We start from the raw sequence: 13397 nt of genomic DNA, 5'->3' as shown, positions 1-13397 counted from the left end.
AGTTGTTCTGATTCCCTTCAGTCTAATGTTTTTGTGTCTCTCAGGCTCAGTATGAGAACCCTCCTCACATCTATGCTCTGGCTGACAACATGTACAGAAACATGATGATCGATCGTGAGAACCAGTGTGTCATCATCAGGTAAGACTGGCGCTCTGTTCATTCCTTTCTCTGCCTTCTGCACCCCTCATGAGGAAAACGACATGTGAAATGGGACGTTGTGTCACAGCCTGTTCTTACTAGAACATATTATTTAATAGAATTTGATTGAATGAATAGATATGTTTGAACTTCTAAAAAACAAAGAGTTCCTTATATCGGTGTGTCAAATATCAAGGAGGAAAAATCAGGAGATAGTAGTGGAGATCACACAGCTGAGTGGTGCTGTGCAGGCAGTGTTAATGGATGGGAGGAGAACAGACCTAACAGGTTTCCCCACATCATTTAGCACAGCTGACTGGCCGCAGGTGACGTGTTTCTTTGGTGTTTTTCCATGAAATTGTCTTCAGTTACACTGAACTGTTAATCCTCAGGAAAAAAAAAAATGAAGAAATAGGAAAACAATGCAGCAGGATCTGACTTCTGCTAACTCAGGATGTGAAATGGGAACAAAGCAGCTGTTATAGCAGCTATTTTTGAACAACTTCCTGTTTCAGGAGGGATAAAAGAGCACCTGTGTGATCCCTGGCGTAACATCACTCATTCCCTGGATTCAGGGGGGTTTTAGGTACTTTTTCAGCTTTTCTGACTTTTGATTTGATTGTTTTGGAACAAGAGAGCCACACAGAGAAAGTATGGTGTCACGATTGGTGGTTGATCCTGCGGTCATGCGAGCAACGTGGTTACTATAGTGCTTACCTCATGATGAATGAACCCCGCTTCAGCACTTTCGGCCGTTGTTTGGACAGCCAGCAGTTGCTCGTTCAGTTTCCAGCATAAAGGTGGATCTCATGATCGACTAAATCAGCAAACAAAAGCCTGGAAGTGGTTTGATGATGACCGGGGTCTCGGTAAACAAAGGCAGCTGGGAACTGCTGGCTGTGCAGTGTGGTCGGCCTGCGTTGGCGCTTTTTCACGTTTACTAAGAAACTTTGTGAAGTGATGATGAAGGAAATTCAGCACGAAGTGGTAGGTGAGGTGTTTGGGTATTTTCTTTCCCTTCAGCTTTTTGGAAGGTAATAAGGACTCGGGCAAGTGACCGTATTTGATCATTTCCTCACTTTTTCCAAACTAAATTTGATGTGTTAATATCAATATCATGATACAGCTGCTTAAACTGCTCATATGTTTGAATCTACACTGGTGTGTTTGGGACATTTGTCTTTGAAATGTGCCTTTTACGTAGTGGAAATCTGAAAAATTGCAACACTGCATTTGGTCAGAGTACCCACAAAACATTTCATGATTGACATATGAGGGATGTATGTATTAAAAACAGATTTTTATCATGTGAACATTTCTCTATAATTTAAATGGTACATAATTATGCTTATCTGTTACTTTGGTGACTTTGAAAGTTCTTGGATAAAAATTGACCCTTGAAATTCTCCTCTGAAGGTCCTTGTGTTAAAAATTTCCACTTTCAAGTATTTAGTGAGCAACCTAAACTCTGAAGTGTGAACGGGGTATTTCTTTTTTAAATTTGTTTTCTCACTCAGCAGAGGTATAACCAGTGTCCGTGCTCAGTTTTTAGTGTGTTTCTGGTTCTTTGTGATTTTATGTTCATTAAAAATAAGCTTAACTTTCACTCTTTCTTTTAACGAGGCACGTGAATACCAGCTCCTTGAACCTAATCCTACAAGAAGCAACCACAATGGGTTCGACTGGATTATTCCCAGAATTCTTTTCTTTTTCATCTTTTTTTGAAGAATTAGTCTTGAAAGAATTCCTGCACAGTGCTGAGCCTTTCCTTTCATAGATGCCTACAGAACAAACTGCTGTTATAATCGGCCTGTTTTTATAATGTACACATTCAGAAATTACCAGGGTGAGAAAAAAAATCGGATTAAGTTTGGGTTAAGCCTTGATCTTGGGAACCCAGGTTTGAATCCCTGTTGCAGCAGGAAGGATATTCATTAAAAAAACAAAACAAAAACAAAACAGACAAGTTCTTGTGGTGACTCATTTAAAAATCAGCAGCTGACTAGATACTGTCTAATTGTTTGAAAACTATGGGTTTGATCATCTAATGTCACTCCAAATATCTATGGCGGCGGGGATGTAGAACTTGTGCCGATCATTCGCTCTTTTGTTCAGTCCTTTCATGTTTCACTGATGTGGGCTCGGTTTTACTTCTCCACTCTGCAAGCTGAAGGTGGCAAATTAATTATTTATGGATGAATCCACAATTGATTGTGCCAGTTTAAAAGGGCTTTCCGAGAAGTTGAGCAACAGTATTGCACCAATAGTCAGAGTCCCGAGTCCTGCTGGGCGCTACGGGATTAAACAGAGAAGTTTAGTATGTAAAACAAACAAATGGTCACAAAAGATGTGAAAAATTCTCACCCAAAAAATAAAACGTTATTTATATTTTAATAATTCACTCCCTATTCTGTCACACCAGACAGGATGTATACTTGGTGTTACTGTAACTCAAAGACAATTGACAAGACCATAGATGAATAAAACAAAAGGAGAAATAGGACTTTGAGCCCTTAGAGTGGCCTGCAGCCTTCCTGCAGTAGGTCAGATTCAGCAGCATGTCTCACGTTTCTCAGGAGAGTCAAACTCAAGCAGTGACACTGAAGAATTGTCAGGTATGGAAAGTCACCTTGGAAAAAGTCATCATTGCTTTCATTCAGGTCTCATCTGTTGCTGAAATTCTGCACTCTTCCTTTAAAAAAAGCCAGCCTGACATGATAAACCCAGCCGTAGTTAAAACCTCACAAGTCACAAGAAGTTAATCATTCTCTGCTTATTTGTTTTGAAAGAGCTGGACCACTGAAATGTGCCTTAAAACATTAACACCCACCTTGTTTACCAGAATAAAAGCATGTTTTTTTTGACTTGTCACACAAACGTTTTCCTAAACATATACAGGCAACATGTTTCAGTAGGAATACAGCAGATGCCGAGTTCAGAACTGTGTTGATTGTACATCTTCCACATAACATATAATTTATGAAGGTTAATGCTCCCCAACCTCCACTGCCTCCTGTAATAAATTGGTTCTAAAACCTGTGTGGAAGTTAACAATGCCTTCAGCGTTTCGGGTTCATAGTCCAGCGTATGCTGAAAATAACTTTCCAGAGAATACGTTGCAGGAGGCGAAACAATATACTCGGATTTAGCCGGGAGGTCTGACTGACATTTCGAAAGTTTGCTTTTCTTGTTGCAGTGTGGAGGCCAAGACAATGCTCCAATATCTGGTGGGGACAAGGGGGTGTATTGGGGGGATGGGTACAACCGTATAGAGGCTGCCGTGTAATAGAGTTGGCCCTTTGACTTCCTCTGGCAGCTTCTAACAGTCTGCAGCTGTGTTTCTCACAGAGGCATTACGAACCTGACTCTGCTTTAAGGCGCAGAAAGAAAAAAAACAGACTTCGCCATCGGCCACTGCCAAACCGCATATGTCAAAATAAGTATGACCCTGACGAAGTGAAAGGCAGGGAGGGAAAAAAGGCAAGTGTAGGGTAAGGGAAAACGGGAGAGGTATAAAAAAAAAAAAAAGTAAACAAAACAGCATTAGATGTTCTCATTGCAAGTATTCATCTGCACAGATGTGCTGGAGCCCAGCACTCATTTAGAGCTGAAAGCTGTTTCCAGTTTATTAAAAAAAACTCTTATAAGGAGTGGGTGACCTGTATTCACATGAAAATTATAGCAGCGACTTCTTGAAGTGCGATTTTTCTTTTCTGTATCAAGAGAAAAGGTTTGTCATGTTGTGAAATATTATAGATATGATTTGATCACTGTTTGGACGAGTGCAGTGTTTGGTGTTTTGAATTGCAGGTTTAATGTTGTTCATTCAGTTTAAAGTAAGTTACATCGGATGCATTTCTGCAGTGCTAACGCACACGCTGCTGTTTCCCATCAGTAAAGCTTAATGTCACACTGTGTACGATATAGAATAGAAAAGGAAGTGGGGCAAGCAGTTGACTAAAGGTGGCTGGAAAGACACACTGCAAAAGAGAAAATATTGAATTCTTTAATCTCTGGTTCAAACCTCCTCAGCTTAGGCCTCAAATTTATCATTAAGATGTTTCATGAAAAGCCAGGAAGACTGTACTGTGCTTCATTTTTATTTTTAACCTTCATCCTGGGTACCATACATCATCATTTCAATCTTTTCAAGTTTTATTGTTTGAGAAAATATAAATAACCCTAAGCTTGCCTTCCCTTTCTTGTTTAAAGATACTGTTAATATCAAAATATTTAACATAGGCTGAACTATGTTCATGCTGAACTTCAGGAACTACACATAAGACGACTTGTGTCAAACAAGGCATAGCCTGCATTAGCACACTAGGGGTGTGAAAAATATGAATATGACAATATATCACGATATTCCACTTCTCAATTTACCAGCTCATTAACTTTTCAATATTGTTTAGAGTAAGAGATTTGCATGAATTCTAACGAAACAATACAAAGATAGTTTTGAATCAAATAGTTTTGACTCAAATTGCCCTCTGAATGATTAATATCATCTGATGTACTTATGCTGCAACTTGTGCGAGCTCTTTTTATTTTTCAAGTTAACAACATAGAATATTGCAATACATCTTGATATCATCGTATCGTGATGGATGTCATTTCGTGGGTCCCAGCCGATACGCCCCTATGAGGAACAAGAAAAGCTTGAATGTAAACAAAATGTTTGTGTTGCTGAGTTGTTGAAACGTTTTAGTTGAGCATGTTTTTCAGCGCTGACTGAGAAGAATGGCTTAATGAGCACGAACCTTCAGAACTCACCTCACCAGTTCTCTGAATATTTCAGATGCCAAAGAACATAAGAGGACTGACATTTGAGAACACATTCATCGTCCCGTGATGATTTTCATTTGGTCACTGGTTTGTCTGTGCAACGAAACACGTGATGAAGCTTCTATGTGTTTTCCAGTGGAGAAAGTGGAGCCGGGAAGACTGTGGCAGCCAAATACATCATGGGCTACATCTCCAGAGTGTCAGGAGGCGGACCCAAAGTGCAGGTGAGAGGAGCTGCTCTCTCTCCTTCAGTTCACCGTGGGAACTGCACCACATCTCTGAGTTTTGATAAGTCAGCAATATGTCGCTTCAAATGAAAAGATCTCAATTTGTGATCATCTCTCTCACACGTGAAACCGAACAACCTGTTGCTGCTCGATTCCTCCTCCAGCCCCGGTTCCTGTCTGGCCGTCCTCATCCTTCAGACCCTATTATCAGACCATCAGCAGCCTCTGATTGGTCCCAGCCCCCTCGGCCATCTGGCGGCCCCCCAAACTAACAGATGTCCAGTTTCTAAGCTTGATAGAGATCTAAAGTTTGATGAGGAAATGCCTTCACCATGATGCCAGTGGGATTTTTATATTTAATCCACTCAGAACTGATTCCAAGGAGGAGCATAAGAAATCCTTTTTAGGCTTCATGTTTAACCGTACAGCTGGTCAACCAAGTGGAATAAAACCCAGGTTACACATTTATGTTACATTTACACAGCAGCAGTATCGTTTCAATACTCGGGGTTGCCAGCCATGGTGTAAAGTCATGGCTAGTTTTGAAATAACTTCAAAAAAAAAAAATCCTGTCTTGATATTCTCTATTTAAACAGATGTAATGATTACACAGCAGGTAAACACAGCCGCATTTCACAGATTGTGTTCTCCAGCTCGGCGTTCAGCATTACGTCCCATTCACACGGTTCCTGGAGGCGTTGTACAAATTGTTCTGCATGTGCATTCCCATGCAGTGTGTTTTTGAAGTATGCTTACAACATGTGCGGAAATAGTTTCAAGAAGACATTAAGTCGCTGCGGCTCACCTGTCTTCACATCGCAATTCTTACATAAGTTATTCGAAAACAATTATATTGTGGCGCTTTTTTTTTTTTAAATGTCACAATACTCCAACTTTACTGTTCATGATATTAGGTGTGTGCTTTGAATTTTCAGCCTGTGATAAAAGATCAGTTTATTTGCATAATCCGATTCAGAAGTCATCCATACTTGCACTTCTGTTGCTGTCAAAAATTATGAAACTGGCTTTTGGGTGAAAGTCTTACAGGACAGAGTGTTTTTTGTTTCATTCAGAGCTAATTTTAGTCACACAAAAATACCAAGAAATGCAGCTCAACTTCTGTGAACAATCACCCAAGTGGGAATATCTTCTGTGTCTGCTGCACTGATTCAAAACTCATGTGTGCAAGGCTCACTGGAAAGATAATGCCTGCCAGACTCGGTTTGTCTGTCTGTAAATGTGCTACACACACACACACACACACACACACACACACACACACACACACACACACACACACTTGAGTGGAAAGTTCCAGAGACATACCGTCCAGTGTGTGTGGCGTCTCTCTACCTGCCGTACAGTCTGTGTGTGTGTGTGATGCAGCTCACGGCTGAATGCGTCTGTGTGTCTGCAGCACGTCAAGGACATCATCCTGCAGTCCAACCCGCTGCTCGAGGCCTTCGGCAACGCCAAGACCCTGAGGAACAACAACTCCAGCAGATTTGTAAGGCTTTGCTTTCTCAGTTTGCTTTTGAAACTCGAGGCTCAACTCAGAAAGGGTTCTTGTGAAATGAAATAAAAGAAAAGTTATGAGCTGATAAGTTGCTTCTTGCTCCCCTTCAGTCGTCCTCTCTCTGCTCCTTGTCTCCAGCTTTTCATCGGTAGTAACTCCAGGCCTCCACTTGCCCCATTAACCCTGTAGAGATGAACCCCTCTCAGTTGTGGGGCAGACTGAAAGCACTACTAGAAAATGATGCATTAATCATGTGAAAAATGTATGTTGTCAGCTTAACCAGGAGAACAAAAGCTCCTAGAACATACTGTATGTACCACTTCACCTCTAAACTGAACTTCAGTACCAACCAGATTAGTTACATTTCTCGTTTGCGAACTCTGTCGATCTCTGCCACACACACACACACACACACACACACAGAAACTATAAAACAAATGGAAGCAGATCATGAAATAAGGTTTTACTCTTATTTAAAGATCATGTTTCTCGGAAGAAGTTCCTTAAATAAAGAGATCATTCTGATGAATTGCGGAACTAAGTTGTCTTGGAAAAAATAGCTAATGTATAAAAAGTAACCTGAACACAGAAACATGACAGAAATGAGGTCCAGTCCCTGTGAGAATGCTTGAGGACGTTTTTTTTGTGTGTCAGACCTTAGGATTTATAGCAGTGGCTGTTCCGTTTCTTTGCATGAGGCAACAAACCTCATGCGAATCCTGGTTAACCAGAAGTACTGTGAGGACACGTCTTGAAGCAGGATGCACATGAAGGCAGATCCTCCTCCACTGACCGAGGGTTATGGTCAACATGCCCGTAAAAATAAGGAGCTTCCTATTTTAGAAAACATCTTCTCAGAACTTTTGTGTTTATTGTTTGACTTTTAAGGTTTGCATACAAGGCAGATACTAAGCAGATGTTTTTAGTTCCAGTTTGGAAGAAAAAATATTGGTCTGGAACTAATGGTCTGAGATTACTACTTGTGAAATACTGTCTTTGAATAAATAGTGTCTCTGTTCGGTTTTGGGCTTCTGCCCCAGTTTGGCTGGTGCAGATATTACATTACAGCCGCTTGTCTGGAGACGAAAGCAAGACAAAGAGCAGGATCAGACTTTTACATAAACGTACACACAAGCGCGAGCAACCCAAGGAGAGCCAGGTGCCAGTAATACAAACTCTATAGCTCTGTGGCTATTAAGCTTTATTGCAGCACTCTGCTGTACTTTAAAAAAAAAAAAAAACTGCTTTGATCCATCAGGGAAAATACTTTGAGATCCAGTTCAGCTCCGGTGGCGAACCAGACGGAGGGAAAATCTCCAACTTCCTTCTGGAGAAGTCACGTGTCGTCATGAGGAACCCTGGAGAACGGAGTTTCCATATATTTTATCAGGTGAGGTTTTTTTCTTTAAAGCGGAGGAGTGAGCGGGACACATCTGTCTTGTGAAAATGCTTCTGCGAGGGAATTTCAGGACACACTGGATCGGCCTTCTGGCCGCAAGAAATGCTCAATCTGGCTTTTTTAGCGGCGCTCGAGGTTCCTGGAAAAGATAAAATCGTTAACGGCACTTCAAACAGAAAGCATAATATTAATACTGCATTTAGGATTTGTTTAAATGCACATCCTTACTTGCAGTTCTATGACTGATTTCTCCCCTGCAGTTGATCGAAGGAGCCAGTGCGGAGCAGAAGAACAGCCTGGGAATCACAAGCCTGGATTACTACACTTACCTCAACCAGTCCGGCTCCTACAAAGTCGACGACATCAACGACAAGAGTGACTTCCAGGAGACGACGGTACGTCGTCATCTCAGTCCTGTCGTCACGCGGCTCGTGATCGTCCCGTCACATTCCTCCTCCTCCTTCACACTCCTCCTTTGTTTTCTTTTCCAACAATCTCCTGCTGTTTTTGTTTACCGGTGAGACCGCAACAGGAGTAATTAGAGGACGTGAGCTGGGTGCCACAGGAGTGAGTAAACCCACACTGCGGCCCTGTTTCAGCATCGTTCTCTTCCTTTGTTTGCCCAGCATGCGATGGATGTTATTGGCATCTCGCCGGAGGACCGTGCCATGGTGCTGCAGATCGTTGCCGGCGTCCTCCACCTGGGAAACATCAGCTTCAAGGAGTCGGGCAACTACGCTGCTGTGGAAAGTGAAGAGTGTGAGTTGGCTTTACACAATGGGCTTGAATGAAAGCTGCCTAATTTTATGTTGGATGCGGTTCACACCGAATCAGGAAACGGCAACAAGCTCAGCTCCCACTGAGGATTTATTTTTAGCTTTCTGTTAAACTTTTGCCAGGGAGGGGCGGACGAAAATAGACTTTCTACGTTTTGTTCTGGTGCGTTTTATTTGTTTTGACAATCAGTGGCTGTTTTATGGCTGATTGTTCATATGGAAAAAAACGCATTCAACACTCATTCAGAGACAGTGTTCCCCTTCCCTTTAGGCATTCATGTTTGGCTGGATATAAATAAGTATAGGAAGCAATTCTAAAAGAATGTAAAGACCACTACACAGCATTAGAATAAAGCCATCATAAATTAAATTAATAGAATACATCTGATCATTTCAATGGAAGTTACATGTTTGGGCCATGTTGTGACCCAGTAGCAGTGCTGTAAAAACCTAAAAATCTTCAGATGGTTGAGCGTCTAGTTTGAATTCTTGATATCAAATAAAATATTCAAGCTGCTTTGAAAAGACAGAAGTGTGGCAGTCCCCAGAGGCCGGGAGATTCACCCTCAGCTGTCGGAAATGTTTGCATTAAATGAAAAGTTATCTATGTTGTAGTTGTAAAGATTCATTTGAAAAAATGCTCTGGGTGGCCAACGTTTCACGCACAGATATCTCAACCATCTCACATGAGACACAGTGGAGAAGAAAAGCAGTCCACAAAGCTCTTTACATTGTTAGACACACAGCTGTTGACAGCTGCTGTGTAAGGTGACCAAATCCATTCAGAGCAATTTGTATTGTATTAGTTTTGAACAGCCATTAAAAGCATTGTCAATAGCAGGTTTTTGAGTTAATTTGCATAAATGACATTTCCATATTCATCAGAAGAAAAATAAAGTATTTGAAATGATACTCCACCAATTTGTTTTGTAAAGCATTTAGGTTTAAGTCTGACATTTTCTCTGCTGAACGATATTGGCTCCAATGATGATGATAAAAATGATTCAATTTTGAAGCAAATTGTAGGAATAACCAGTGGTAATTTTTTAACATAAAAAGCATCTCATTATACTATATGGTGTAAATTGTACTTGAGTATGAGTTAAAGTAACACTAAGGAACTTTCAGTTTCCGTTGATTTTGGCGGCGCCAGTGGACAAAAGCGGTAGTGTTTTGCCTAAAGGAATACTACAGTTCCCATGAGGACTAGTGCGTGACGTCGTAAAATGCTGCTCCCGGTGGCATGCTGTCAGACTGAACTCGCCTACATTTGTTTCCAGTGGCTGTGTGAAGGACGGATAGCGACGAGGTCATGAATCTAATGGTGGCTAAACAATATTATATCATAATGTGACGCATGCCGTGTGCTGGGTTCCTACCACCCTCCTCACAGTTTCTTAGTCCAAGTGAAAACAATACTGACGCCCTCAGCCCGTGACAGAGGGGTCATTCAACCCGTTGTAAGTCGATGTATCATCACAAAAGATATTAAAATGTTTTATTAAGGTTGAAAAGTTCCTTAGTGTCGCTTTAAGTTATGTCTTAGAAAAAAGCATTCTTGAAAGTATAGGTTTCAAAAAAGACGGCTTAATTGCAGTATTGTGAGTATTTCTGCCTCTTGCTCACTACTCGGTGTATGATCGCACTCAGGCTGATTTCTTTCCTTCTGGATTTCTCTCTTCCTGCTGTTGTCCTGGTTTACCCTTTTCAGTTTGGTTTTCATAGATATTTTTCTCTCACCACTTTCACTCCCTAAACTTTTATTGTGTTAATTCAGGGCTGGAGCCAACTGGCTGTACTGAGATTACCAGAGAATAAAATGCCGTTCCGTGGAGTTCTGAAGGCGTTTCTTCAGAAACTAAACTCACTTGGAGAAATCTTTCTTCTGTTTCTACCTTCATTCTTCCCTCCCGTCTGGCTTTCTCATGCAGCGTCTGTGTGATGCAGATGTGAATCCAGCAGCTACTGTACAAAGCCTTTTCTGTTCCGTGCAGACGCAGCAGCAGCACTTCATAATTTCGGCCTTTCCTGTTGCCTTCACTCTCTCTTCCTGTGTGTATAAAAAGCCACGTGTTGCACAGATACAGAACACATTCCTGCCAATATAACACTTCACAAACGTACACTCAATGAGTAAAATCATGAAATGTCTTTGCATTTCACTGAGATCTTTCTCTGTTGTTGAAGAGATTATTGAGATAGAATGACGTCAAGCTGTCCTTGCTGAGTTGTAAGATAAAATGAGTTAATCTATGGGCTTTAAAAATGTGATTATGCAGATTTTTATTTAGCACCAGTGCTGGAAGGCCTTGCCTTAAGTTATCAAAAGATCACACGGTTGAGTTTATGATCAACATTCGAGTGTAATCCATTGTAGTCATATGCAGTGTCTGCGTGCTCCTTCTTTTGGAGCTGAATCTGACACAATTACACCGTCTTCTGCAAACGTTTGGAAAGCTTTTAATTAATCAGCCTTTTTTTTTTTTTAACTTGATTGCTTTTTTTTTTTTTAGCGATACGAATAGACACAATGTAAACAAAACCTAGTGTTTACAATAGTAAACAGTTATGGTGTGGTGCAGAGCTGCAGGGCGCCACCAGCAGCGGTTCCTCAGTCTGATCCTGCTCTTGATGCTCTGCAGCCTCCTGTCTGAGGGGAGGACGGCAAAGAGGACTGCCACATGGAGTTTTGGGGGCTCTCATGTCCTTTTGGGGCATATGAAGTATGAGAAACACCAAATACAGCGTTTAGTATAATGTGTGGAGGAAGGGAGCTGATTAGTGACAGAGCTGTTGTTTGGGTTCCATCTTTTGCAGAGGAGCATGTTTGGCAAATCTCAAACCAACAACACCCCCGATTATCCTCTTGCTGCTTTGACTAGCAAATTTCCTGCAGGAAAACTTGTGCTTACATGGCCATTGTTCCAATAATCCACACACACAATGTGTGCAACCCTCCAATCTATACCATACAATCCATACCTTTCCTGCTGAACACAAAGGATGACTTTTCCTCGTGGCTTGAGCAGGCGTACGGTCAGTCACACCCTCACGTCCCAAAAGGGGAGCTACTGCAATGGTCTGATGCATTCCCAGACGCAGTCAGTCTGCAGGCCTGAGAGCTATTTCCTTTTCGGGGAAGTGAGTCACTGTAATAAGGCAGGGAGGGGCTCTCCGGGGACAATATCAACGCCAGGTCAGGGCACACTCAAGTTTTTATTTATTTATTTTTTTATGAGTTTGCCTTATTCTGTTCTTTTATCTTGCATTCAGTTGCAATCCATTATGTGTAATGTGAAAAAGTTTCATTTCTGCAGTTGTAATGAAATATTCTCACGTATTTATTTGTCTTTTTACCTGGAATGTATGCATTGTGAATACGAGGAGAACTGCTGTAAATTCTAATAAATTCAGAGGAAAAATAAACACAACTGCCCCGTATTTGCGGTGGTTCAACTCCTCTGCAAAGCTGACCTGAGGCTGGCTTCTGGATGGATGCAAATTGATTTGCATACTGGCTTCACAGGAAGCCTCTGTGCTGTTTGAGAGCAGAAGCTGTCGAAGAATTCGACTTCATGAAGCAATGATACAAACAACCATGTCTAATTTTATATTGAAGTGATATATTGAAATGCATAACAAAACAAAGTCCATTTCTCTGTGTCTATTTCTAAGTTTCTCTGTGTCTTTGGTGGTATTATTGAGTTTTAATATATTAGAAATAATTCAGGCAAAAAAACCTGCTAAATATCGAGACTTTTCGGCTTAGATTTAAAGTGTTCTTATTGAAATCATGAAGGCTTGCAGCAATATAATTTTTGAATTTCTGTAAATTATTTCACATTTCATGCAGAAACATTGTATTCCTGTGCTGCCATGACGTTGGCTTTTTCCTGCCTGCTTAATAAGAGGAAATCAATGATGTATTCCTTTGTATTGTGTCGCTTAGGCTGTTTTTTTTTTTTTTATCTCTTATCTTTCAACAGTTTTGGCCTTTCCTGCATTTCTTCTTGGAATCGATCAAAACCGCCTGAAAGAAAAACTGACGAGTCGAAAGATGGACAGCAAGTGGGGCAGCGCGGTGGAGTCCATCGACGTGACGCTGAACGTGGAGCAGGCCTGTTACACCCGCGACGCGCTCTCCAAAGCCTTACATTCACGTGTGTTTGACTACCTGGTGGAGGTAATTAATTGTTTAATCAAGTGCTATTATTGAAAGTATTGCTGTTTAGCCCGAGCAACCCAAATAAACTGTGGCAGTCTGTCAAATATATATTTCATTGAGGATAATATAATTTTTTTGTTGTTTGTTTCAGTCAATCAATAAAGCCATGGTGAAGGATCATCAGGAGCTCAATGTTGGAGTTTTGGACATTTATGGATTTGAAATCTTCCAAGTAGGTTTTAATTACTCTTTCCTAAACTGACACATGCCAACTTGAACTTTGTACCCTGCAACAGTACATAAATTAGATTAAGTAGCATTATCTTTGAGCATTTAAACAGATTTACTACAAAGGATTAGACTGATTTATAAGTATGAGGATTAGGCCCC

General features: G+C 41.0%; 1 protein-coding gene across 2 annotated transcripts in view; it reads left to right on the top strand.

The window, feature by feature from the left end:
• The window catches only part of myo1ea (myosin IEa), a 49378-nt gene that overhangs the window by 16942 nt on the left and 19039 nt on the right, over positions 1-13397 (top strand). For both annotated transcript variants that reach the window (XM_030088802.1, XM_030088792.1), the window contains exons 4-11: positions 45-139; positions 5061-5148; positions 6569-6658; positions 7926-8057; positions 8327-8461; positions 8693-8825; positions 12829-13025; positions 13159-13239. In XM_030088802.1, the coding sequence (XP_029944662.1) occupies positions 45-139; positions 5061-5148; positions 6569-6658; positions 7926-8057; positions 8327-8461; positions 8693-8825; positions 12829-13025; positions 13159-13239 (951 nt within the window). The remainder of the gene's footprint in view (positions 1-44; positions 140-5060; positions 5149-6568; positions 6659-7925; positions 8058-8326; positions 8462-8692; positions 8826-12828; positions 13026-13158; positions 13240-13397) is intronic.

This window comes from Salarias fasciatus, chromosome 1, assembly GCF_902148845.1.
Source record: "Salarias fasciatus chromosome 1, fSalaFa1.1, whole genome shotgun sequence".
In the NCBI taxonomy this organism is placed as follows: domain Eukaryota; kingdom Metazoa; phylum Chordata; class Actinopteri; order Blenniiformes; family Blenniidae; genus Salarias; species Salarias fasciatus.
Note: the sequence above shows the minus strand (reverse complement) of the source record. Positions and strands in the feature narration are given on the sequence as shown.